The following is a 24,903-nucleotide window of genomic DNA, read 5'->3' as shown; positions in this document are numbered from 1 at the left end:
CCTATACTTGCTTTCGAAAGATAGTTATTTATAAAGCGTAATTCAAAATACGCGGTCTCTTTTAGTATTTGATGAATTGAATCATTCGAACTGATAAACCGGGATAAAAATGAAGGAACGTGCTAACGACGAGCTGCTTACTACCAAACGATCCCTTTCCTTTCGGTAATCTCTCAGTTGGCGTCGGCCTTGCGAAGTGTTCGCTCGGAAATATGCGCAGGCCAGTTGTGTTATAATCTTTCGCTATAATTGGATATGATATCCCGTATACATTTTAATCAGAGTGCATTTTAAAAACGTGGCGGTCTTTGATCACTAGTAGTATCTTATAACGCTACTAGGTCTATCTTCTAATAAAATTCATTCATTAGTCAAGCAGGTTTGTAAATAAAATCATATGATTTGTTTCACATCCACCAACTTCAATCAACCAGCTTTTTACTTGCATTTGTAGTTCGTAGTAGTACTCGCGTTCTAAATTTTCTTTAACGTAATTAACTGGTCATCGACGTGTATCCGTTGTATCTTGTTGCGACAAAAGCTGTTCATAATTAAAATAATAAACTAAATAGTATGAAATTGCATGCGTTACGTTATACGAATCAGAATATAATAATCGAGAATATGCATAAACGTAAAGTGTTATTCGAAAGTCATTGACTCTTCCATCTCTCCAGCAGGATGCACTTTCTTCTCAGTTTTAAATAATGCTTTACACATTTACAGTACTTATCAATCTTTCTTCAACTTTCACCGATATTTCTCCGTATGTATTTAAACAAATTTACTTCGTTTTAGTGTCATACCAACGAAACATTACTAATATCAGAGAGGAAATTTCTTCTCTACCAATATGCTTACTCTTAAATAGATTAGTTAAAGTAATCGATCAAATAGTTTCACTCATTTACTGAAGTAACGAAATTCGCTATTTTTTGTTACTTTTTATGAATATTTAATTCGTCACAAGTTTCGTATTGCTCATTATTAAATATGTAAAAACATGATGAAATCATCACGGTTCATAAGTTCGGTTTAATTTATTCTCGTTATACATAATTATGCAGCATAATGTACGTAAAGCGCGACATGTTTTCTGAAGATAGAATAGTTAAGTTATATTTAAATGGGTAACATTTGACTCATTAAAATATACAAATGCTATGAATATTTTACACAAAAAGTAATACATCGATCTACTCGAATAATAATGTCACATAAACTCATCGATGCAAATGCGATGACGATCGCGTTTTTTAGATAAATTTCACCGCCTACTTTACAATCAATTTTGAATATTGAACAATCTCGAACTTTGTTCAGTACATAATAACAGATAATCTTTTAATCTAATGGAACAAATTGCTGATTTTTAATTCATTTTGATAATATAGATTACATTTCAGCCGATAATTTAATAAAAAATATTTTTATTTTAGATGGATAGATCTTGTTATTTATCGTTTCTTGAATGTATAATATGTAGAAAAGAATAGAATACTCAGTCGGTGAAAATATTCTGTTTCGAACTTATTAAACATCGCTTTTTTTATTTCCGAGGAATCTTCAGAACTGCGTGCCAGTTTCGTTAAACTTTGCACTATTCTTTATGTAAGTGACAGATGCAGAATCTCGATTTGCCCCTAATAGAAAACGATTAAGATAATTGAATATATTTATATAAATATGATTCTTTGAAATATATTTATGATAAATTTAATAACAAGTCATTTTTTATATATAAAGTTGATTATCTTTCATAATGTACGATTTAAAAGCATGATTTTAATCGTATCTGAGTAAAGTACCATCAGAGAAAATTTTTGTTATAGCTAAGATAATGGAACTGATCAAATGAAATTCAATATAAGAATAAAAAGTACACATAACAGATAAGACAAATAGCGTAAGAAATAATATAAGTAATCGTATTATTATACTTAAAAAATAAACATATTTTTCTCTATGAAGAATCATGGAAAAGTGATTGTCGACATAACAGGAGGTCACGGAAGACTTTTACAAAATATTGCTAATTGACAAAACTCACAAACAGAATTTTTAACGAGATTGATTTTCACTTTATGCTGTGTAATGATCTTATAAAAACAATTTTTAACAAAAAGAAATATTTCCGTATGTACGTTTCACTACTGATTATGATGCCGCTGTAAATTAATAAGTGAAATCACTGGAATTTCGTAAATACAGAATTATGAAATTTTATGCTTATAGGAAATAAAAATGCATTTATTTGCAGTACGTGATTCTTAAACTTATAAAGGAAAGGAAACACAGTGGAACATTGAGAGATAATAAGTTTTCAAATATTAGCGCTTGTATTCTGAAATACATCATGCGCAGATATTACCATACTTATTGTCTGAACAAACCATCTTTGTTTTGCATAAGTGAATTTTTCTCGCTAACTATATATTACAACAAATATATTCAAAATGTTTCTTAATGCAATCTCAGCGCTATCAGTCTTTTATATATCTGGTATTACATTTTTAATACTTTTTCATTTGAAAGACACCTATAAAATGCTACCTTCATCTTGTTTTGGTTGTGTTACATACTAACCATAACATTTATTTATGGATGTGCGTACTGATTTATATTACCAAAAGTGTTTAAAACATGGATTGTATATTCAAACTTGAGCGTACAAAAAACGCTGCAAGTACAAACGTTAATAAATATCCAATATTTAATCGTAATTGTATTCTTAATATAACAGAATATGCCCAACCAAAATTAATAGACAATTAAAAAGCATGTGACATTATAACATTATACATTATACATTAATAACAAGCATCTTTCACTATGTAATCGTATTTAACAATTTTGATGAAACATTTTGATAAGAAGTATTATCTTTTTCAGGTCAAAAGAATCAAATAAAATGATGACGATTCGTAAAAAACTTCTTATCATTTTTTCAATAGGTTTAGTATTAACAATTATTGGATTAACTACTGGAATTCTTTGGTTTATGATTTATTCATCGATTTTAAACACGGTAGATATAAAAAATTTTACCTACAGCTATGATCATTGGTTAAGTCTTACATATTGTTTTATAGCAATTATCTTTAACACCAACGTCTACAAGCTACAAGCTGTGGGAAATAACACCAATTCCTATGTATTTGAAAATATACATGTTCAATTTAACTAACTATGAAGATTTCATTTCACATAATGAATCTAAAGCAAAACCGAATTTTGTGGAAATGGGTCCTTATGTATTTAGGTATTAAATTTGTGTCAAATATTATAGCTTTTATTAATTAGAAGTCGAGCAACATCGTACAAATTTTATTAACAGGGAAGTTGACTATAAGGTAGAACAAAAATGGCATGACAATGATACCATAACATATCAAAGGAAAAGGGTATGGCATTTTGATAAATCTTTATCAAAAGGAGATTTAAATGATAAAGTAACTAATATAAATCCTGTAACTGCTGTATGTATCTTTTAATAGTACACTATATAGTAAGTGCTGCTCTATCGTATTACAATATGTCCCTTTTCTAACATTCTCAGAGTGTCGGATATGCATTAAGACATAAAAAACCTATTCTCCGTGATATAGTAGATAGAGTAATGAAATCAGTAGGACAACAGTTAATAATTACCAAGTCTGTTAATGAATTACTTTTTGAAGGCTATGAAGATACTATATTAAAAATAGCACAAAAAATTAATTTCACAGAAATTCCATTTACCAAATTTGCTTGGTTTTATGGGGTAAATTTCATGTTAATATTATTAAAGCAGAGACATAACTGAAGAAGCATACTTATAATATTGTTTTGTTCACAGCGAAATGGTTCTGCATCCTATGATGGAACATTCAATATGTTAACTGGTAAATCTAATTTACTTGATGTAGGTATAGTCAAAGAATGGAATTTTAATAACAGAGTAAGTTATTATCCTGGAGAATGTGGAGAAATAAGAGGAACAAATGGTGATTTATGGCCACCATTACCTGATAATAAAACTGTATCTTTCTTTGTACCTGATATTTGCACGTGAGTTTAGTAATGAGTTTAACTTTCTATTGGGAATGCTGAAAATCAAATAAATACATACTATATTTTGGGCAATTCTGTTAATAGGAGTATGTCAGTAACATATGATAATACAACTATTCATGAAGGATTAATAGGAGCTAGATATATTAGTGACGATACAACATTCGACAATGGTTCAATAGTACCATCGCGTTCGTGTTATTGCGAGGGAGAATGCGTTCCCCCTGGAGCATTAAATATTTCATTATGCAAATGGGGTGCTCCAGCATTCATCAGTTTACCACACTTTTATTTGGCCGATCCAAGTTACAGGGAAAATATCAATGGAATGAAACCTAGTAAAGAAAAACACGAACTTTCAATATCCATAGAACCGGTAATTATCGCAAAACAATAGGTATCAATTAACAATGACCATGTCATATTATATTATACAAAGAAAAATTTTTGTAGAAAACGGGCGTTCCACTGAACGTGCATGCACAACTACAATTAAATTTGTTGATGCAACCTGACCATGAGATGTCGTAAGTTCTTATTTTATCTTTTTACTATGGAATATAAATATAATATAATGAATAATATATATGTAAATGAAACTTAAGCATATTTATAAAATATCATTTTCAGCATGTTTAAGAATATTAAGAAAACATTTATACCAATGTTATGGTTTACTCAAGAAGCTTATCTGACAAGTAATTATGCTCATATAATTAAATTTATCATTATTTTGGAATCTTTGGGCAGCATAACTTGTTATGGTATTGCCTGTATTGGCATTTTAATTATTTCTACCGGCATATTTTTGTACATTAAGCATGGTTTGGGTGAAGAAGAAAATCAAGTTTTATTGTCAAACAAATCTAATGAAAATGATGATATTGGTACTGTTAATGAATGATTGATTATATTTGCAAGCATATGATTAGATTATATGGAAAGATATAATCAATGTCTACCAAATAAGAAACAAAAATCATCTTCGAAATCTTAGAGTGTATAATAATTATGTATGTAGATTACAAATCTTACTGTATATCTTTTGATTGAAATTGATATAACAAAATTGAAGATAACATCAAGTTGATTGTAAGCAAAATTGTATTCATACAAAGTTAGTGCATTGTTCAAACTGTTTATAAATATGCTTTTAAAATGTAACTATAACGGTAATCAAGTGCCTCAGTGCTTTAATGATGACAAACGTTAGAAATAGCGTAAAATACAATAGATACCTCGAATGCTTAAAAATGAGATGCATATAATAGCAAATCAATATTAATATAAGTTTCCTTTCGTAAGCGAGGGATAGAAGTATATTCCCAATCTCTTGTATAATATTTTTTTAGTACCTATTCAAAATATGTATTATATTGTAGGTATGTATATATTTTTATCTATGAAATCTAAAGAAATAATAAGTATTAGAATCACATTCATTAAATTCAGTTTATGTTAATGTTCATCATATAATTAAAGTTATAGCAATTGCAATATTGTTACAGCTGTGATAACTACAGTCTTGTTTCATTAGAATAAGAATTCTTAGAAACTAAAAGACATTACTTTTATACAATACATTGTTGAAAGTAAATTACATATATGTATGTACATATTTTCTTCGTATCATGCCCTTATTATACCTTTGGTCTATCTTCTTGAGAAGTCACTCGTGTAACTTCTAGATGTCACTACTGTTTAATTTTTTTAAATGAAAATATACATTTCCTACCGTATTGGTGGTCTGATAAAATTCTTGTGTAAAAAAAATAGAAAAAAGATGAAAAAATAAAATTAGCAAATTTTATTTTTTGCATCAAATAGTCTGGCTTTTACTAAACAAAACGGATATGATGAAACGATTGAAATTGGCTGGTAAAATGACACGCCACGCCAATAGTAGTCAAACATGAGAATTGTAGAAACCTCGTAAATTCATTATTCATCAAAATTCTTGTAAAAAGAACTTCGAAAGGTCTTTTAAAAAGGCAACCATTCTAATTACGCTCTGAACTATTTTTACATTTAGTACTTGCAGCAATATTACTGACACAATGTATAAACTACCAAAATAATTTTTTCTTCGTACCTAGACTACCAATTAAACATGAAAAAATATTTTGACCGAGTACATGCAGATCTACAAAGCGGAATGTTTTATCGATCGGCTGTAAAGTGATTTCATTATTCACGTGTAAAAATAAAAGAATCCTTCGTTCAAGAATAGCCGCTTTTCGCTGTTGATTCCCTTTTTTCCACTGCCATGCAATATACATATTATTCTTTCAAAAGATGGCGATACAGACGTAAATTTTTCAAGCGCGGTAAAACATACGGAACGAACGAAAGGACATGAAGCAAATTAGAAAAAGGTACTGAATACCTTAGAAGTATGTAGTTTCAATTTGTCATGCATAAGCTCGCAACTCGTCGCATATTTATACAAACTGAGTATACGCTAAGCAACGGTAGTTTACTTTGATCCTATCAATCATAACGCACATAACTTTTTTGTGTGTCACGTGCGTAGAACCGTCATAGTCATTTCTCTAGCGTAGAGAAACAACGATCGATCGTTCGTATTTACATACTTTATCTTCAAACGTATAATCGCAACAACGATGGGGCATTATTTTCAAATAAATCAGACTGTTCGATCGATACTCCTTTCGAGAAAATTAACATTCGCTGAATGTATTTTATCAAAGAGAAGAGTGCCTTTACGTTTCTCGGTTGCTGTGTAAAATTTAACAGAGAAGGAAGAACCAGCACCCTGAAAACATCGTAAGACGAGCAGCCGAGGTAAACTGAAAACCTTTGCTCATTCTAGTGTTAAACGATATTGACGTTTGCTCACGATTTATGCGAAATAGTTCATAAACATTATAGAGAACACAGTAAATGTTAAAAATGAAGAATATCTTTTAGATCTTTGAAGTATCTTTAAAGATCTTTAAACCTCAACAGAGGTAACGATCAGATCTGAATAATGTCAGAAAAAACACACATAGCAGAATATTTTGTAAGTTTCGCATGAACCATCAATGCCAAGATAAACGTGACAGCAAGATAGGAAAAGGCTGACTCTAAAAGGTTTATCGGGTGCAGAAATGATAAATGAGCGTGCGATCAAACGAGTTGGTGGACTAACGAGGGATTGTATAGTGCGTACACAGCCGAAACCTTTGCACCCCTAAAGTTTCAGTATCATGTGGGAACACAAACGTTAATCCGAACAGTCAGTGAAAGGAATCCTCCACTGGGATGTAATACTCTCTCAAGCTACTTTTTATTTTCCAAGGATTTCGAAGTATATTGACGCTAAGGACAGTTAACTGGCACGGGACGAACTTAGAATTTTCTATTGATCGAAGCGCACATAAAATGCCGCACAAAATATTACGTTAACGCATTAACGTAATTCCTTTATCCGTGTGGCTATCATGAGCAGACGCTATTTACGATTCAATGACTATATTTGATCCAAGTTTTATTGACTTTTATTTGACGGAGCTTATACTTCTGCATGAAATACAGTCGAATCTTTTCGAAGACCATTTCCGATCAAAGTCGTCGTAAAGTTGTATTTGGCCGTAAAATCAAGATTGCAATTTAATTTTACCTGGTAGAATTTATTGACAAAAATAGATACACACGTAACGCTGCTACAGAGCGGTTAAACAGTAGAAAAAGGATTGAAATACCCAGAAATTCCAGCACATCCAACGACTATACGTTGTTTATTTAACGAAAAGAAAATATGAACGTTGCAAACGTTTACCACTTAACGTAACTGGAGGCACCGATATAGGATTGCTCATTTCAGCTATACTTTTATAATTGTCTTCCTTTAATAACAGGCCACTCTGTCTTTTAATAAAAAAAAAAAAAGAAAAATTGCCGAAAGAGTAAGCATCACCAGGTATTCATCAGGCTCGACATGGGAAAAATTCAGGACAAAATGTGACATCGACTAGTACTAGCGCACCTACGCGCGCTCGTTAAAACGACGTACATACCTCAGTTTCGCAGAAACCGTCGTCGCGTTCACATCCCTTTCCCGAACTTGGACCTTTTCTAACAAGTCGACGTGACACACATCACGCAACATCTTCGACAAACCCTGTGATACATTCTCTTTATGAGACAGTGGTTTTACATTGTTATTAATGTAAAACTTCGAACATGCGGTGTTTTACCATCTTATCCAGATAGTTGCAAAATTCTGTGAAAATTAGTCACTCGAATATGTAGAATATTTACTAGCAGAAATTTGCATTAAACAACGATGAATACTAATTTTCGTATAAAAAACAATAGTCCGATAAACGAATGCGGTGTGTAAAAACAAGTGACTGTGATATGATTTTGAATAAAATTGCGGATATAGTGACGATGACGCATATGTTTCAATGCCAAGTAATAAGTAAGAAATAGGCGATCGTGAATTAAAAGGAATCATAAAAATTGAATAACAAATACGCGAAGTAACGTTGCATGCGCTGCATTTAAGAGTTTACAGAAAATACTCGGGTCTTGCAAACCTCGTTGAATACCGTGAAATGAATAGTTGGTTGGACTAATATGAGAACAAAGGGAAAATTTTGATGATTGTAGAATTCTTTTTCTCTTTTTAGACTTTCGACGAAGTTTGTGCACGCGATATTATCTGCGAACTGACCCCTTTAGTTTCGTCTGAGGACTACAGAGAAAAGTAAGAACAAAGCGATAAAAGCTTTCGCGTACTCAAACATCTCTCGGAATTTGTCCGAAATCAAATCGATTAATCATCTTCGGAAATTTCACTTCCTGCTTTGTCGCACCATAAACAATGCGGAAGTGACGAGCGAAAAAAAGAAACGCACTGAAGTTTCTATCGAATAAATCGAAATCCTCCACAATTGATGCAAATCCGACAGATTTATGACAATTTATATCTCCGTTGCAGAACATGCTGGAACGAAGTCGGAAACATCGTGTCGAATGCCGTGTTAAAAATATTTCGAACGTCTATCACTTTTCCACAAGTTCACACTACGGTGACATTCGAATCTTGTAGGAAACAAACATAGTAATACCGTATATCCTGAGAATTTGAAATTAAAAGAAATCGATGGAAAAGTGAACAGTAATTAGTGGATTATAATAAGTGGACAATTCGCATAATTTTTGTCCCACGAACATCATGAAACTGAATTCTATTAATGCTAAACCACGAGCCGCATAATAAACGGTGCTAGAATGGTTTTGACACCTTTCTGATTAATTGGCATGTTGGTTGTCACTGCCGATTCCGACGCGCCAGAAAAACGTGGTAGAAAAACCCGTAAGATTGGTAGCATAATCGAGTGATTCTTTTTCTCTCAAACGTCGTGCGTCTCGGAGGGAAATCAGAAATCTAAAAAATTTTTGTCGGGAAGTTTTCACGGCGAACTAACAGAATTTCGAGTTTGTATTGAGAATCTGAAACGCGAATACGATGCTTTTAGCGCTTTTAACCGAAATTTATTAGCGAAGGCTAATGATTTTTCGAGCGGAACGACGATACGATCAATTAATAGACACCGTACAATTGCGTTACAATCTCCGTACTATAAACTGCACCATGGTGTCGTAACGCCACAGTAACTTCTACTCAAGTACAATTAAAATTTCGATTAAATTATAGTTTCCGAGCGATGCTTCGTTAAACTTAACAGCAATGTTCATTTTACTTGTGGAGAGCACGATCCAGAAGATTTTCTCTATTTAACCGCGGATCGATATCGTTTACCGTTTCGCGAATAGCCACGATAAATCTCTATGCTGATCGAAAATCAACATGATCGATTCGTCGTTGACTTCTGTATTAACTTTTACGAGAAAAATTCCTTTCGCTACTTTCGAACAATTTCATCGCTATTCTGTAATTAAATTTAATCTCGAACTTTGTCTCTGGAGTTTGGTCAGACGTTAGAAGTAAAATCGAAAAAAGGAGGGAAATCGTGGGACAATACTTTCGTTCGAACGAGATAAAACGCATCTCACCGAGGTACTTCTCGATTTTCCAATTCTCGCGGACAGTACTTTTTTTTTCACGAAAGAATAAGGCAAAAACTTACCATGGTATCGACTCGACAGCAAATTTATCGTCTATCCGCAGACTGGAAAATCTGGTAGAAGAGGAGAAAAAGGAGAGGACCGAAGCAGGGTGAACTCAAGAATCATTTTCTATTTGTCGAGCCATTAGTCGAAAGAAATTCATTAGACGATTCGATGCTTGGGAAATCGGAACACGTGACGGCCAAAACTTTCTTCGTTAGTCCTGGTTTTTATTTTGGTGCTAAAGAAGTCTCTTTCCTACAGTAGAAACAGAGGAAGAAGAACGATCCACTCAGTAATCTATTTAAACCATTCTACCAAGAATCAAGTGTTCTGGTGGTTTGCGATATTAATTCCATGAAAGCAGGCGCATCAATGATCAATGTTAGCAGATGACACTGATAAAAAAATAGAACAAGGAGAGTCGTCTTTAATATCATGGAAATCGGAGACAAGTAAATGTCACTCGGTCACAAAAGAGGAAACGAGGCGAATCGAGCCGAAGCGACAACTTTTCCGCCGTGTATTTTTCCCTTTTCTTCATCCCTGAACGCTAAACGTTTATTGAAGAAACGTCGAACTTGAGAACGTTCGAAATGGAGACTGAAAACAGCAGTAATCTATAAAAAAGGAAGTTGTTTGCTAAACTCTCCCTAGGAGGGTTCGTGCTTTTCGATATCAATAACGTATAAGGGATCCTTAACAGAGAAAAAGAAAGATGCATCCTCTTGAGTTAGTGATCGTGGGATGGCTGGCATTGGTGATATCCACGTTGGTCGATGCCATCGATTATTTGGACGACTACTCAGCGATGGATTACACCGACGAATCGGACATCGATTACAATGCCACGAATTGCACCAATAGTTATTGTATCTCAAACGAAGAGTACGTGGATCGTATGATAAATTATATATTCCCCAAGTTTTGGGACTGGGTGTTGATCGCGTCGCATAGCGTTGTTTTCGTGGTCGGCCTAGTTGGGAATGCGCTAGTTTGTATCGCGGTTTACAGGAACCATTCTATGAGAACGGTGACAAATTATTTTATTGTCAACTTAGCTGTGGCCGATTTCCTAGTTTTATTGCTTTGTCTTCCGTTCACCGTACTGTGGGACATCACCGAGACCTGGTTTCTAGGTTTGACCTTGTGCAAAGCCGTGCCATATCTCCAGGTATGACAATCACACTTCATTTATTAGATTAACATTTATCTCTCGTGCGATTTTAATTGAAAATTTCACGAAACAAACCTAAAAAGAGAAGCAACTTTTAAACATCCTAAAATGTTGCATTCACGCTTCTCGATATTTTTTTTTCTGGAGAGCGTCCAGGGATTAGAGATTTCGTGCACGTTCGTTGGATGCGCAAACGAACTCTTCTCCCACGTTATCGTTCGTTACTTGCTGGATTCCTACTCGTACCACCGGTTGAACTTTTCTTCAATATTTATTTCGAGAGTGCGGAAGTTTGCAGTGAAGCTACCGTTCGAATTCGAGCCAACAAGAGATTGGAGATGTTCGAGGCAGTAAAGAGCAGCTACCTTAATTGCAAAATTGAATGTAGTTCCGATGCGATTCGATCGACGACATTTCCATCACATGAAAATTCGCGATCTTCTCTATTCAACAATTCATGGCATCTTCTATTCTCCGAGTTTATACGGCGTATAAATTTTTTGGAACTCGCAATGTAATGGATAATGCTAAACCAGGCGGAGGCCTGAGTTTATAATAAATTCATGTCGGCCGTGTTATTTTTAATTTCATATTCTAGTCGCTTTCATATTCGTCGGACATGTTTTTTTTATGCCTAAATACCTGATTGACTCAACATTGAGACAAGAAACACGGCGATGAATTAAAGACGATCACTTTAATTTTTAACGAAGATTAGAGCATTTTTTTAAATTCCTCTTCAATATTGAATCGTTCGCGTCGTTAGTATATTCGTGTTGGTTCGTCGACGACTTCGGGCTAGTTTCGAATAATAGAACCCGCCTCACGAACACAAATATCTTTATTCAAGTTTTAATTAACTCAATTACAATATCCTTCTTCGCGTGGCTAATAACGAACGGTATCAACCCGGTGAAAAGCCGATATCGCATTCGCCCCTAAATTTTCTCGACTCAACGACATGATTGGAAAGCCTTAATCGTAAATCAAATTATGTACTGAAATTATGCAATTAATGTCTTATAGAATGTAACCGGAGGTAGATTCTTAAATATCTCGAACAATATCGAGGTTGAAAGAATCATATTTTTTCCCGTGCATCCTGCCTTTAATTTCAATCGCAGTTTGCATGTTTGTTACCTAATTATCTGTTTCCAAATTGTGTTTCTTTGGAAGCGACGGGCATCGGTATTTTTAGTTCGTCAACAGTTCAACAGATGGCTCGATACAAGTAGCGATTCTCGCATTCGGTATATCATTTTAAATGTAACATAAGGCCGGCACAAGTTGCCTTAAGTTTAAAAAGGGTACTCGCTACTTTAATAGCGCGTCGGTACGGTCAAGTGCCGTGTTGGCGGGGTATGGCCAATCAAGACATACCCAGTACATAATTTTTGTATAAGCGAGGCTGTTGGCTGCCAATTTCGCACCGGCGCCTCCATTTGCTCAATTATTAATAATAGCCATAGCAATTAACATAGCCATAGCAATTAACACAAATTAAAAATAAAAAAACCAATAACGAATCTCTTACTGTTCATTGTCATTAAAAATTGTTAGAAATTTATTTGCATCATTGGTTAAGGGTAATATGAAAATCGAAAATTAAAGCGAATGATGATCAATGATGGTTGTATCGTGCTATACTCAACGAACAGATTTAAACGTCACGTGTGGCTGACGCGCAACCACGTTCCCGCCGCTATAACAAATTTCTGTTTAAGTTTGCATTTGATATTGTTACCGCAGTAGAAGCATAAATGATTAGAGAAAAAAGTTGGGAACTATGGCATTTGCATGTAAAGGGATTAACACGTCCACAGGCAAAGCTTAAATTCATTGCTGTTTTAAACCTTCATCCCCCGTTCTTTCATCCAATTTTCGAAGAAGAATGACCTGTTCGCGGTCATACCATTTTTCACACCTGATTCACGATACCATTCGAAACTTGACATTCGGATGAGATATATTCTGGAGGTTTCGACATTGACCGCAAAAAAATTTATGTAATCGCTAACAAAAGAAATATGCTGCTTGATTGATAGCTAACCGAGGATCCGACTATTACAGTCGACACTCGTAAATTCCATCTGTTATGCAATCCACTTGCCGCTTCGTAATATTCATCTTATGCAATATGTAATGCAACACACGAAGATGCGACGCCGTCCTACCATTTTTTCTCATTTTGCTCGCGTATCACCACATGTTAGCAGATCAAATAGACACGAATAATCGTATCGTGTATCACAAAAGAATGGAAAAAAGAGAATGGCGCGCTTATAATTCAAAATGAGATACAAGCGATTTCGCATCGTGTAGCATTTGGCAACCGAGCGGAATAAACATCGTGAGGGCGGTGGCCGCGTCAGCGGAACAAACGAACTTTCTGATCGCCGTTATTTCGCTCGATAAAACGGAATACGCGAATTACACGGTGGGCAATGAATTTTACGAATTTTCGATTTGTTGCGAAGCAAACGGACACAGAAGTAACATACTCGACTAGTCGAACGGGACACTGTTGCACATATCGCGTAGCTCGAAATGAGTTTAGAATAATAATTAAATAATTCTGCAAAAGGTTCGAACGTCTTGCGCGATGGAATTTAATAAAATGAAGTAAGCAACAGGAGAAAACGAGTTTAGCACATTATTGCGATACTACAAAGAGGTGGTAGAGTATAAAGGGCGTATCTCGTATCGGGAGCCAAGACAATGTTACACAAACTTGCTTTATAGCCTATTGTTGGTGTATTGTTTCAGGCTTTGGTGTTCGCTATATCGTAAGATACGCGTGAGAACGCGAGGAACGATCCATAGTTGGTCATAATTATCGTCGCTTTTGTAACAATGTTAACGACGGAGTCACACTCAGGTTTGCTAAAACGAAGCTATGGAGAAGAAAGGTTATCCGTCGACGTCCCATTAATATTGCATTAATGGCTATGGAAACAGTGGTATTCGTGTAACGAGTCTCAAGCAACATATTTGCAAACGATACACAGCACTGTTTCGTCCAAGGGATAATTAACGTAGAATGCACGATTTGGTTTGCAGTTTGCTACGATCGACCTATGCGGTCAAGAGCGCGTGTGATCCTACATTTAATTAAAACTCGATCGATCAATATTACAACAGGGCTACACTTGTATATATCGAAGTACAGTTGTGTGGAAATATCGTTCTGCTCGTTTATCATAATCCCATGCATGTGACCACGGATATTCACGCCGATGTGCAAACTTGCATTCTGCGTCTGTGCCTTCGTTAGGATGTACCAACATGCTCGCACAACCAAGGCAGCCTCAGCTGGCGACCAAATCGCGTTATCTTACAACGTGTTGCTGAACACCGTTCCTACTGCACGATAACTTATTTCTGCATTCTCAACTTGTTCAAGGAATTTAACTCACTAAGCTGAATTCATCTCGCTTTCGAAATAATAATCGCTTTTCATCTGTGTTGGGCCGGATAACTTTATTTCTATTACTACTATTACGCGTAGAAATTCATCAAGGACCATGGTAACGTTACTTTTGTGAAAAACAGCCGGGAGAGACCGTCGCGAGTAAAAACGAGTTGCTAGGCGAAATTCCAGCGTGAAGAAAGAAGAGATAGCCCGACGAATGTCGGAGAGATGGAAAAAGCGGGTGAAGCACGCGCAAGCAACGTCTCTACGTGTACATGAATACTTTTTACCGGAAGTAAACGCGAAAAGCAAAGAGACCGAGCGTAACGTAGCTAGCTATAACGAGAATACCGGGTCTCGCTGAGCCGTCGCTATGCGAATGCGTGTTTATCGTCACGCTGTTTATACATTGCATAATTTCTTCAGCTATGGATAGCAGCCAAGAACTTTTTTTGAAGAAACTAAGGCACGCTTAAAGCGGATATTTCTTGACAAAACGTCCGTTTAAATGAAATATTCAACCCTGTGGGATATTCGAGCCGATACTCCGTACAACAGCCTTCTAATTACTTACGCACTGTATCCGATGACAAAGACACCAGCTTGAAACCGGTGCTGTGGAGTTAATCGTTTGTATAATCGTACCTCGTTGCTTCCTTTAATCAAGATTAAAATAAGGGTTTCCGCCGTGGAAGTAAGTAGCAAACAGCAGAACGATTGCAATAGGCTTGTAATATTGGTCAGCCCTCTTCGAACGAGAATTAAACCCCTCTTGTGTTACGAGCGCATTTCCTCGATAACGTAAAGTCTCTGTTATTCTATATTCTCCAACTTGTTACCAGGTTCTATCGTATCTAAGATGTAAATCTATGTTGTACAATTGCCGAAAGCTGACTTAAGTTGTATATTTTTTTCTTTTATCCAAGAGAAACATATTACCGTACCAAGTGGCAATTTCCTATAGCGGTGGCAATTTGTCAAGAGATTCGTACATTTGCATTTCAGATAAGATCGCGGCTGGCTTGTGTAGTGTTTAACGATTCCTGGTTTCTGACTACGCATACACAAGAACATAGCTGTTATACATAACGTTGACGTTAGCGATCTTCGAAAAGGAACGATTACATTCGTCAAAACGAAGGAATAAATAACGAGCGTCGTTTCGCTTTTATCAACGTTTGAGATTCCGCGGTGGTTCCACGGGGAAAAGAAGCTCTGCTCGTTTGGAATATTATCACGTACACCGACATTACGGAGTACGATTACAATAAAGAAAAGAAAAATTTTGTGAGTTGTCACATTACATAGAAAAACCGTAATGCTGAATATCTACTTTCAGAATGATACGGTTGCTAGTAGTAGCGAATGATATAATTCCTCGTTGCGACGATTAACCGTAGCTTTTTCACTTTATTTATCGCGAGACTTGAATTCCTGCCAATGCCGTAAGATATAGAAGTTACAGTTATGTGCAGTGCGCGACGTGTTTTCGTTGTACAGTTTAAGAAATCTTTGAAATACTCCGGACATACGGAGTTTCCATATCTTTCTGAAAGTGCAGAAAGTCAAAGTGAAGTAGGTCTGGTCATGGACGAACCGTTGAATCGTAATCGCGCACGCAACTCTTGCCTTACGACAAACCAACGTTGGGATGGAGTTAAAAGTTCACGAGACAGACGCATGTGTTCCCAAGATACTTTATTTTTTTTTCAACGTAGCGAAACGTTACCCGGCGTGACACGAAGTGAATTTCCCGTGGGTTTTTCGATACACCCGGCGAACGCAACGCAAAGTAATCCCAAGGGTCGCTCAAAAATATGTATCAGCAGCATCGACACCTCATTGATTATTTAACCCTGAAGAGATGTAAGGATACATATTGCCGCTAGGTCCGTGCGTCATTTGGGAGTTCAAAACTCGAAAGACATGAAGGAGCTAATGATACAAAGTTTGCGTGCCTTCGGGGTCGTTACGGCGACCAAGGGACTGTTCGTAGCAGACGAGTCGTATGAGTCAGGTGATATTTCACTAGGGAACAGCTCTTTCTCGTGACCGAATCGATAACGTGAATTTTTTAGAACGTTACCCTAATATCTCCCTTTGTGATGTTTTGGCTTGAGGTTCCAACCAATAAAACTATAATTCCTCTAATTAACAGTGTTAAGGAGGATAACAAACTGAGTGTAAAATGAGGAAAAGGTCGAAGATTCCTCGCGTGTGTGCCATTGATTGTACTCGTTGACCTTCTCAAAAAGTCAAGCATATACATATATAAACAAACAAATCAGAATAATAAAATTCTTCAATAAAAAATTTCTTAGGGTGCGTAATAAACGCATTCTCGGTGATATACACAGTTTGGTTAGAAAGTGGCACGAAAATGATACGATTCGTGTTACTAGTTGATGATAAAAAAAAAAGGAAAGGATAAAGAGCTTGCACCGATGCTCTCTCGTCTGGAAAAGCGATTTCGACGTTGATCCGTCAGTTATCATCGTCAGGCTAGCACTCGTTAATCGAGGCAGCTGGTGTTGGTTCAATCGCTCTGGTGACCGAAGGGCAAAGCCCCAAGTAGTATTGTCGTGATATCGGTAGCACGTTAGGCATGCACTGGCGTGACGAATGCAGTTGTGAGTGTGACCGGTAGATAGCCGAGATTTAATTAAAACGCGCTCTACGGTCGCCTACGGTGACAAACAATTGTGAAATCGTCTCGCATTAGGTGGGGGTTGAAAAAACAATGGATTCTATTCAGGCTGACGAGCAACCTATCCGTTACGCCTCAGGACCAAGCGGAATTATTCGATTCGCGTTTGTATATATCCTTTCTGTCAACATCTCACCTCTTTTCTTTTCCTTTCACGTCTATCTAACTTTTTCCATGTGATACTTTTATGGATCGATTAGAGAACTCTGTCTTGTTTAACTACTTATACCGTGAAATTCACCTTAATTACTTTTATGTACACTTAGAAATTTCCTATCTAATCGCGACGAATAAATTGGGATATCTCGCCTGGCGCAGGCCTCTCTGTTAATTGCGTGGAAACCATGCGGATAGAATAACGACAAGTGAAAGCGCCCGGAACAATTTGCTCTGCGTGTTAAACGTAACCGCTCTTTGCTTCTGCTGTTCTAATGCCGATCGATTTACCCTACAGCTCGAATATCTCCTTGTCGGGATCCTTGACCGACTCTAATTATTACAATTGCAGTAAGGAACGATCGATTTTATACCCAATATAAATATCCACAAAAATCACGTACAACTATTTCAATCATTCTACGAGCATCGTATATCACAGGGAAAACGTCACTTGGGACGAGTAGGATTTGTGTCTTTCGTCGGAAACAGTTTCAATTTTAAATGTCCGCTACCGACGACAAAACAGAGTTTCCTTTATCACATTGCTATAAATATACGAGAAAGACTTGAACTAATATCGATAATTGAGGTTGTCTGATAAATAATTTTCCAAGAAATCGGTCGCCGCGCCTAGAAACCGAATCAAGGGTATTCGCTGCTTTTCTTTCCAAGAAACAAATGAAAGAAATGACATATTACTCGTGTTGAAATAGCTACGATTCCCTTTGGTAATTCCGCTGTATCAAGGCCGTATTTCCAAGTCGCGGCTAACGATGTTTGGGATTTTTCAATCGCTTAATCTTCTCCTATCTCCATTGAAATTAAAGTATCCCCGGAGCTCGGAGCATCGTTATCTTGGAGTAAGATTCTAAGTTCTCCGATTTATCTTCCATTCGCGCGCATAGATTTCATGATAAAAATGAAACGACTACATTTACGTAGGAACTCTTTATTAAACAGATAAAACGTGGAAAGTACGTATCAATGTAAAAATGAATAACACCTATACGTTTCTTCTTGATCTTCGCAGGAGAAATTTAGTCGGATTATGCGCAATCGTCACAGTGTGACAAGATGAAATCGTAAATTGCTACTTACCACAAAAAGGGGATGAAAAGTTACGACCACACTGCGGCAGTACGAAAGCTATGACGGACCAGAGCCGTGGCCTAATCAGTGAAAGGCTAATGTCTCGAAAAGTAGGAACCTGTTGAGAGCACCTGAAGCTAGAAGGTTGAACCTGCTACTGACCAATTCGACGATCAATTCGAATATACCCGACGTTCGTGTTTGTTGCCGCGCAAGAACTTCGTAACTAGCCCTTTGACGATAATTCGGAAATTCAATCGACAGCAAGCATTTGCAGTCGGACCTCTAAACGCATTAGCATAACGTATGAAAAGACGTCATACGGGAAATGCCCGGTAAACAGAACGTGAATGTGCATGTGTCGTTTCTCGGTAAACGTCGGAAAGAGTTTCACGGCTGAAATGCTTTATTTTAAATGCGATTTGATTAACGATTTGTTTGTTTTTAATCAGTGCCGACTTTCGATCAATTTTTCACTTGGTTGTCAAATGTATCAAACGCGCCACCAATGGTATTTGTGAAAAGAAATTTAGGTCGAACTGACCAGCGCGATTCGTTTTATTAATTCCATGAGTTGTTCGCGAACAAAAAGAAAAGCAACTCGAAGCTGAGCTACGAAGCCAATAAATTTTCTGACAGGAAAAAGCTCGGGCGCACCAACGGGGCAAGCAGTTTTATCATTTTCCGAGAAGCAAAACTCCTACCAAGTCCTCGGTCGTATTTTCTAATCGTTCGTTTTATATTCATAACATGTCTCTCTGTACTAGACTGACTACAAATAAACCATGTTATCGGCTAAAAAGACAAAATGTAAGATATATCAATGTCTACAATAACATGATCTATTATGATTCTATAACATGAACGAGTATTTATATTCGTATTCACGTGTATATTTTCGGCCAATTACGGGGAGACGCGGTCGCGAGAATACGCGTCAACGGGAGTCGTAAATTCCCGTTACGATTGCAAGAATCGACACCAGGAATAGATTGATCCCCTTACTTCGGTTAGGATAATAGGGGTGATTGATGTAGTATAACACTGAAATTAACAGGGTTATAAACTTTGTATTTCCAACACTTAATACACTGACAAGTTACACCGTTATGTATAATATACGTGACGTAGACCGTATTTGCAGACACGATATTCCGATAGATGAGCAATGAATGTTCTTTCGTAAGAGTAAGTCCCTCGTGAGGTCACAGAAGTAGCAATGGAGCAGACTGACTCTTCGTGCTCATGCAATTACGAAGGAAAGCTCGGTGTGGGTGTGGTTTTTTGAACGAAGAAAACGGATTCGTTGCTCACACTTTTCGTTAGTAGAGTGAGGGCAACGATCTGCGATGTCCATTGGTTCAAGTCAATGTTAATGAGTGATGAGAGGGGGTGAAACCTCCTACCAATATTGCTAGTTAATGTCCTTATTTAAGGGAAAACCCCGGATTTTCCGTTAGATAAATCTACGCTTTTGGCGTTAAGTCACTACCTGCTTTCTCCGTAATTCTTAATAGCGCATAATAAACCCAAGCGCCTTTCTAAAACCGGCTATAGACCGAAAACATTTCTAGGATGAAAATATGTGTAAAATGTTAACGTTTTACGGGGGTCCTTGGGTTTATTGAGGGTCGGAAGGACGGTACGTAGACCGTCGGCGGTCAAGCAGCGCGGGATGGAGTGCAAATGTCTTGCGCGACATAACAACGTGGATATCAAAAAATGTCAACTACCTTGTAAATAGTTCTAACTGTATCGTCGATCGATCTCTGATGCAACACGTAAGTTCTATAGCGAACGGAAGTTATGGAAATTTCATGAATGAACAAATTAAAACTCATAATGAACGTGGTTAATTTCTTTCTTCTAAATAACGCTGGATGATATTCAAGGAATAGGAACAGGATAGGCAAGGAATGAACTCCTGAGCTCTTGATTTTACAGCATTTATCTCTGCCGATGATCACATAAATATTTGAAAAATAAACCTGCTTCTGCTTGGTCTTTGTTGCAGACAGTGTCCGTGACCGTGAGCATATTGACCCTAACTTTTATATCGATAGATCGATGGTACGCTATATGCTTTCCCCTGAGATTTAAGTCTACCACTGGACGAGCAAAAAGTGCGATCATCGGAATTTGGGCGATAGCCCTTCTATTTGGTAGTTAAATATTAATTTAATATCTTTCCTTAAATAGCAATTCAGCGAAACAAGCATATAATTCATGTTTAGAGTACGCTTTTATAGAATAGTTTATTCCAAAATTAAGGCACTCGACATATTATTTTTAGTTACTGACAAACTATGAGAAAAACCATGCATCAACACTCAACGTTTGTACAGATATTCCAGATCTCGTGGTGTTGCATACCGTCCCACCCACGCACATCAAAATAAAGACCGTTTTATTCACGCAATGCGACATATCCTGGAGTCAAAGGAGCCAGGTCGCCTTTACTATCGTCAAACTAATTTTCCTTTATACCGGACCTTTGATCTTCATGAGCGTAGCCTATTGGCAGATTGTAAAAGTCCTTTGGAGGAGCAACATTCCAGGACATAATTGTAAGCAAACGATCAATCTACGTTTCCTTTGTATTTTTTATTATACAAAGAAAATTATACGTAATCTATGACTGCGCGTTTATACGCGTAACGAAGCTATTATAAAATATTTCTAGAACATGCTCGTACAAGTGATTGTACGTCTTTTTTCGCGGATATTCGTATCATCACGATCTTTTCTTATCGACAGTATCATTAGTATTCAACGTTCGAAATTCTAAATTGCGAATAACTGCGAATGTATTTAACGCGACATTTAACCTTTCGGTGGACGTTTATTTTACAGCTAAACGTTTAAGCTGTGTCCAATCAGTAATATCACGGTCGTAGCAAAAACTAACCGATAATTCTACGACATAAGTAATAATACCAAGCATTTGCAGTACCGTCACGAGCATCCCAGATGAGCCAGATTCCATCGACCGGTGGCGGAAATCCGGAAGTGCAGCTGAGATCTCGACGAAAGGCGGCAAAAATGTTAGTCACAGTGGTCATCACATTTGCGATTTGCTATTTCCCTGTGCACCTACTCTCCGTTTTAAGGTATCTTCCGTTAATCGATATGTTACACAAGTTCAATTTACCCTAATGTCCGACATAACGTAATGTAACAAACAAAAACATTCAAATACTTCGGTTATGGACGAACACGTGTGTTACGATAGTTGGGATGGAAACGACATTATTGTTCAAAGCAAATTGATGTCCGTATTATTTAACGTTTCAGGTATACCACCACATTACCATCCAATAAATGGATAAACGCCATCAGCTTAATCGCGCATGGCCTATGCTATTTCAATAGTGCAGTTAATCCTCTGATCTACAACTTCATGAGCGGTAAACGACTTTTGACTTTCATTAATTTTAAACAAACAATAGTTTATCGATCGTGTTTCAATTGCGCGTGTCAGATAATTATATTGAACAAGATCAATTTTTCGCGATTTGGTCGGCAAACAGCTTATACTGCTTCTAAATTTTATCGCCGCATACTGTCAGGTGACTTTCTATGGATTTTATGGATTGCACGGTGCTATACCTCTTTAATCAAAAAGTAATTGACAAGCTCGATACGATCAATTTACTACAAACGATCTGATACGTAATGTTGATACGTAAAGATCCATGTCACGCTACTTCTTGTGTTAATGGAATAAGGTGATTCGTTCCTACGTGTAAATAGAATATTTAAGATAATTGACTTTTGATAAAATTCTTCCTTTCCTCCCTTCTCTTCTGTCTCTTGCTTCCTTCTCTTTTCACCCTTCTAATGATTCTGAAGTGATTTCTAGATATATGTACGACTATGTATAGATTCAAAATGAATCACCCTATTCATTACGAAATCCATCTTCTTAATTCATTACGAAATTCAAAACTTATCGGAGAGCTCTCCTCACCGCTGTTATTAACATGCACCTCCCCAGATATTTCTATCTCGTTTACTTAAAGAACTTGGTAATTAAATGAAGCGATGTTTCACTGTTTAACTGATAACGACTTTGGTGTTTCTACCTTTCAGTTTGCATTTTAATATATACAAGAGTTCGAAAAGAACAATGGCACGATTCTTCTACAGAGTTAATCGTTATATTATGCCACTTGATTCAACAAAGTTTTGCTGTAATTTCTTTTCAAAATGCTTTTCGGGAAGTAAAGGTGTACATATCGTTTAAATACATTTCCAAATTTCGAAAGATACTTTAGTTCGTAAGAAAAAGACTACACATACCTGTATTTCCACTTTAATAATTCCGACTCGTAATGAAACCGGAAATAGAAACGATGGCAACGGTGAAAGCAAAAGGAGATATTCAGCGTGTGGTTTGCAGGTAAGTTCCGGCAGGAGTTTGGTCGTACATTCCGAGAATGCACGCCTTTGAACCCCACGAACGATCGCAGGCCAAACCAGCAACCCAGCTACGCTTACATGGCAAACGAATGTCGATCTGCATCGCAAAGTCGTCGTGAGCAATTCTGACATGCGGAAATACGAGTCTCTTGGGTGAAAAAAGTCCCTAATACAATCTTGGAAGGAACTCAGGCTGAAAACGAATCTGTCCAGGATCGATGTAGTCTTGGGTTTTGTCCTCCGCAATCTTAATTACGCTTAGGGTGAGCTGTATTATATTCCACAGTTATTGGCCACCTTACAAAAACCAATTTCTCTTTTACCGATAATCTTTATTAACCTTTTCGTTTTAATTTAACCACTTCACTGTACACATAACCGACGATACAAGAGAAGTAAACTTTAAAATCTAATTTCGAGAATCGGAATTTTTCATTACAAATAAACAATCGATCGATTAATCGATATCGATCGATAATCACTTAATTGTCTTAAGATGCAGACGTAGAAAGCGTTTTGATAGATGATTTTACCCTTTCTGAGAGTTTTATTTGCATATCTGAGACTTAAATGATCTATTAGGAATTAAAAAGTATGCTTAAAATAAAGGTCGATAACGAAATATTATATAGCTTACCCTTTTCGTTAAAGTCATAATGAAAATTGAAATCAAACGACAATAATGATGTTAATCTTAATTATTGTATTATACCTCGATTTAAGGTTTACAACGGTCCATATTGTTTCAAAGTAATACAAACTTAAAACAACGCAAATTATCTAATTTGTATATAATGTACCTGTAAAATATTACAGAAAGTATTCAATAATTAATCAAGGACTTTTATTACAGGGAAATTTCGGAAGGCGTTTAGGCGTACATTTCGCTGTGCTCGAGAGAATGGTTCTCGAATACAGCGTGGATATCTTGCGAGCACATCTAATTTCCCACGAATAAAATCTCGGACCACGACGATACGAACGACGTTTAAAAATAACAATAACCTTCAACGAAATACCGAAATTATACCTCTCAGTGCTATAACCACTATTCAGCAGAATGAAAAGCACGATTGATTGGATGCATATACACCAATAATATGACTATCAGACGCGCAGTAAGATTCACAAGTAATTTATTTACATGTAATTTGAATTTTAATACTAATGTAGAATATAAAGTGTTAGATAAATATAACAAAAACATTATGTTCCACTCGGTAGTATTTTAAATAATAAAAAATACTTGTGAAAACGATTATATTTAGTTCCCAAATTCATAAAAATTGGTAGACACTATAAGTTCCATTGAAAAATGGAATCATCTAATATAACGAAACATTGAATATTATGGAATTAATATGTAAAATGTACTTACAATATTAAGAATTACCACATAGAAGCTCGATGTTTATTCTCGCAGAGCGTAAATTATAACATAGGCACATATGAATTTGTAAATCATTCTTCATAATAGAATGATCGTATTTAGAACTATTATATTGTATGTAATCTTCAGACGATACGTAAAGTTCGCTGACAAAATTGTATGTAAAAACTTTAATAAGATATAAATAATATATACTATCGCTATGTCATAAATATATGATGTAAATCTTATATTCTGTACACTTCTACTAGCACTTCATATAGTCTTGACCGAATTTATCTTCAGTCTACAAAAATTACATTTTTACCGCATATGAGAATCATTTAACTGAAAGATCAATCCCACTGTTTGTATGATGTCAACACTGTTAATGAAAATTTTATACAAGTTAAAATTAATTGATAGGATCC

The 24,903-nt window shown here is 36.1% G+C and overlaps 2 protein-coding genes and 1 non-coding gene across 19 annotated transcripts; all 3 read left to right on the top strand.

Annotated features, from left to right (window-relative positions):
* Positions 1 to 179: 179 nt before the first annotated feature.
* LOC122567079 (protein croquemort-like) lies at positions 180 to 6,280 on the top strand. Of its 5 annotated transcripts, none has more exons than XM_043725237.1 (9): positions 180 to 379; positions 2,893 to 3,028; positions 3,093 to 3,262; positions 3,338 to 3,479; positions 3,560 to 3,763; positions 3,839 to 4,050; positions 4,138 to 4,429; positions 4,507 to 4,580; positions 4,684 to 6,280. In XM_043725237.1, exons 2-9 carry the CDS (start codon positions 2,912 to 2,914, stop codon positions 4,955 to 4,957), a joined length of 1,485 nt encoding a protein of 494 aa, XP_043581172.1. In that variant the 5' UTR covers positions 180 to 379; positions 2,893 to 2,911; the 3' UTR covers positions 4,958 to 6,280. The 5 variants fall into 5 exon arrangements, with proteins under 5 accessions (XP_043581172.1, XP_043581174.1, XP_043581171.1 ...); XM_043725236.1 differs by lacking the exon at positions 180 to 379 and adding an exon at positions 2,343 to 2,502; XM_043725235.1 differs by lacking the exon at positions 180 to 379 and adding an exon at positions 2,587 to 2,606.
* Positions 6,281 to 7,598: 1,318 nt separating this feature from the next.
* LOC122567081 (orexin receptor type 2-like) lies at positions 7,599 to 24,723 on the top strand. 13 transcript variants are annotated; one of them, XM_043725252.1, is made up of 8 exons: positions 7,599 to 8,770; positions 9,005 to 11,311; positions 20,696 to 20,843; positions 21,027 to 21,248; positions 21,632 to 21,791; positions 21,976 to 22,088; positions 23,084 to 23,366; positions 23,957 to 24,094. In XM_043725252.1, exons 2-7 carry the CDS (start codon positions 10,856 to 10,858, stop codon positions 23,230 to 23,232), a joined length of 1,248 nt encoding a protein of 415 aa, XP_043581187.1. In that variant the 5' UTR covers positions 7,599 to 8,770; positions 9,005 to 10,855; the 3' UTR covers positions 23,233 to 23,366; positions 23,957 to 24,094. The 13 variants fall into 13 exon arrangements, with proteins under 13 accessions (XP_043581187.1, XP_043581189.1, XP_043581184.1 ...); XM_043725254.1 differs by having other exon boundaries at positions 23,084 to 23,323; positions 23,957 to 24,079; XM_043725249.1 differs by lacking the exon at positions 23,084 to 23,366 and having other exon boundaries at positions 7,605 to 8,475; positions 8,694 to 8,770; positions 9,997 to 11,311; positions 23,957 to 24,723.
* Positions 12,615 to 12,754, top strand: LOC122567264. Its single transcript, XR_006316742.1, has one exon. It is a non-coding gene; the product is annotated as a U11 spliceosomal RNA (small nuclear RNA).
* Positions 24,724 to 24,903: the final 180 nt, after the last annotated feature.

Source organism: Bombus pyrosoma, linkage group LG4, assembly GCF_014825855.1.
Source record: "Bombus pyrosoma isolate SC7728 linkage group LG4, ASM1482585v1, whole genome shotgun sequence".
NCBI lineage: Eukaryota > Metazoa > Arthropoda > Insecta > Hymenoptera > Apidae > Bombus > Bombus pyrosoma.
This window is presented reverse-complemented; position numbering and strand designations above follow the sequence as displayed.

Excerpts from the sequence above, each read along its gene's own strand:
- LOC122567079 (XM_043725235.1), top strand. Across the intron at positions 3,764-3,838 it reads AATTTGCTTGGTTTTATGGG|CGAAATGGTTCTGCATCCTA; the intron begins GTAAATTTCATG and ends TTTTGTTCACAG. Across the intron at positions 4,581-4,683 it reads CAACCTGACCATGAGATGTC|CATGTTTAAGAATATTAAGA; the intron begins GTAAGTTCTTAT and ends TATCATTTTCAG.
- LOC122567081 (XM_043725251.1), top strand. The coding sequence starts at position 10,856 with ATGCATCCTCTTGAGTTAGTGATCGTGGGATGGCTGGCATTGGTGATA. Across the intron at positions 11,312-20,695 it reads AAGCCGTGCCATATCTCCAG|ACAGTGTCCGTGACCGTGAG; the intron begins GTATGACAATCA and ends TCTTTGTTGCAG. Across the intron at positions 21,792-21,975 it reads CACCTACTCTCCGTTTTAAG|GTATACCACCACATTACCAT; the intron begins GTATCTTCCGTT and ends TTAACGTTTCAG.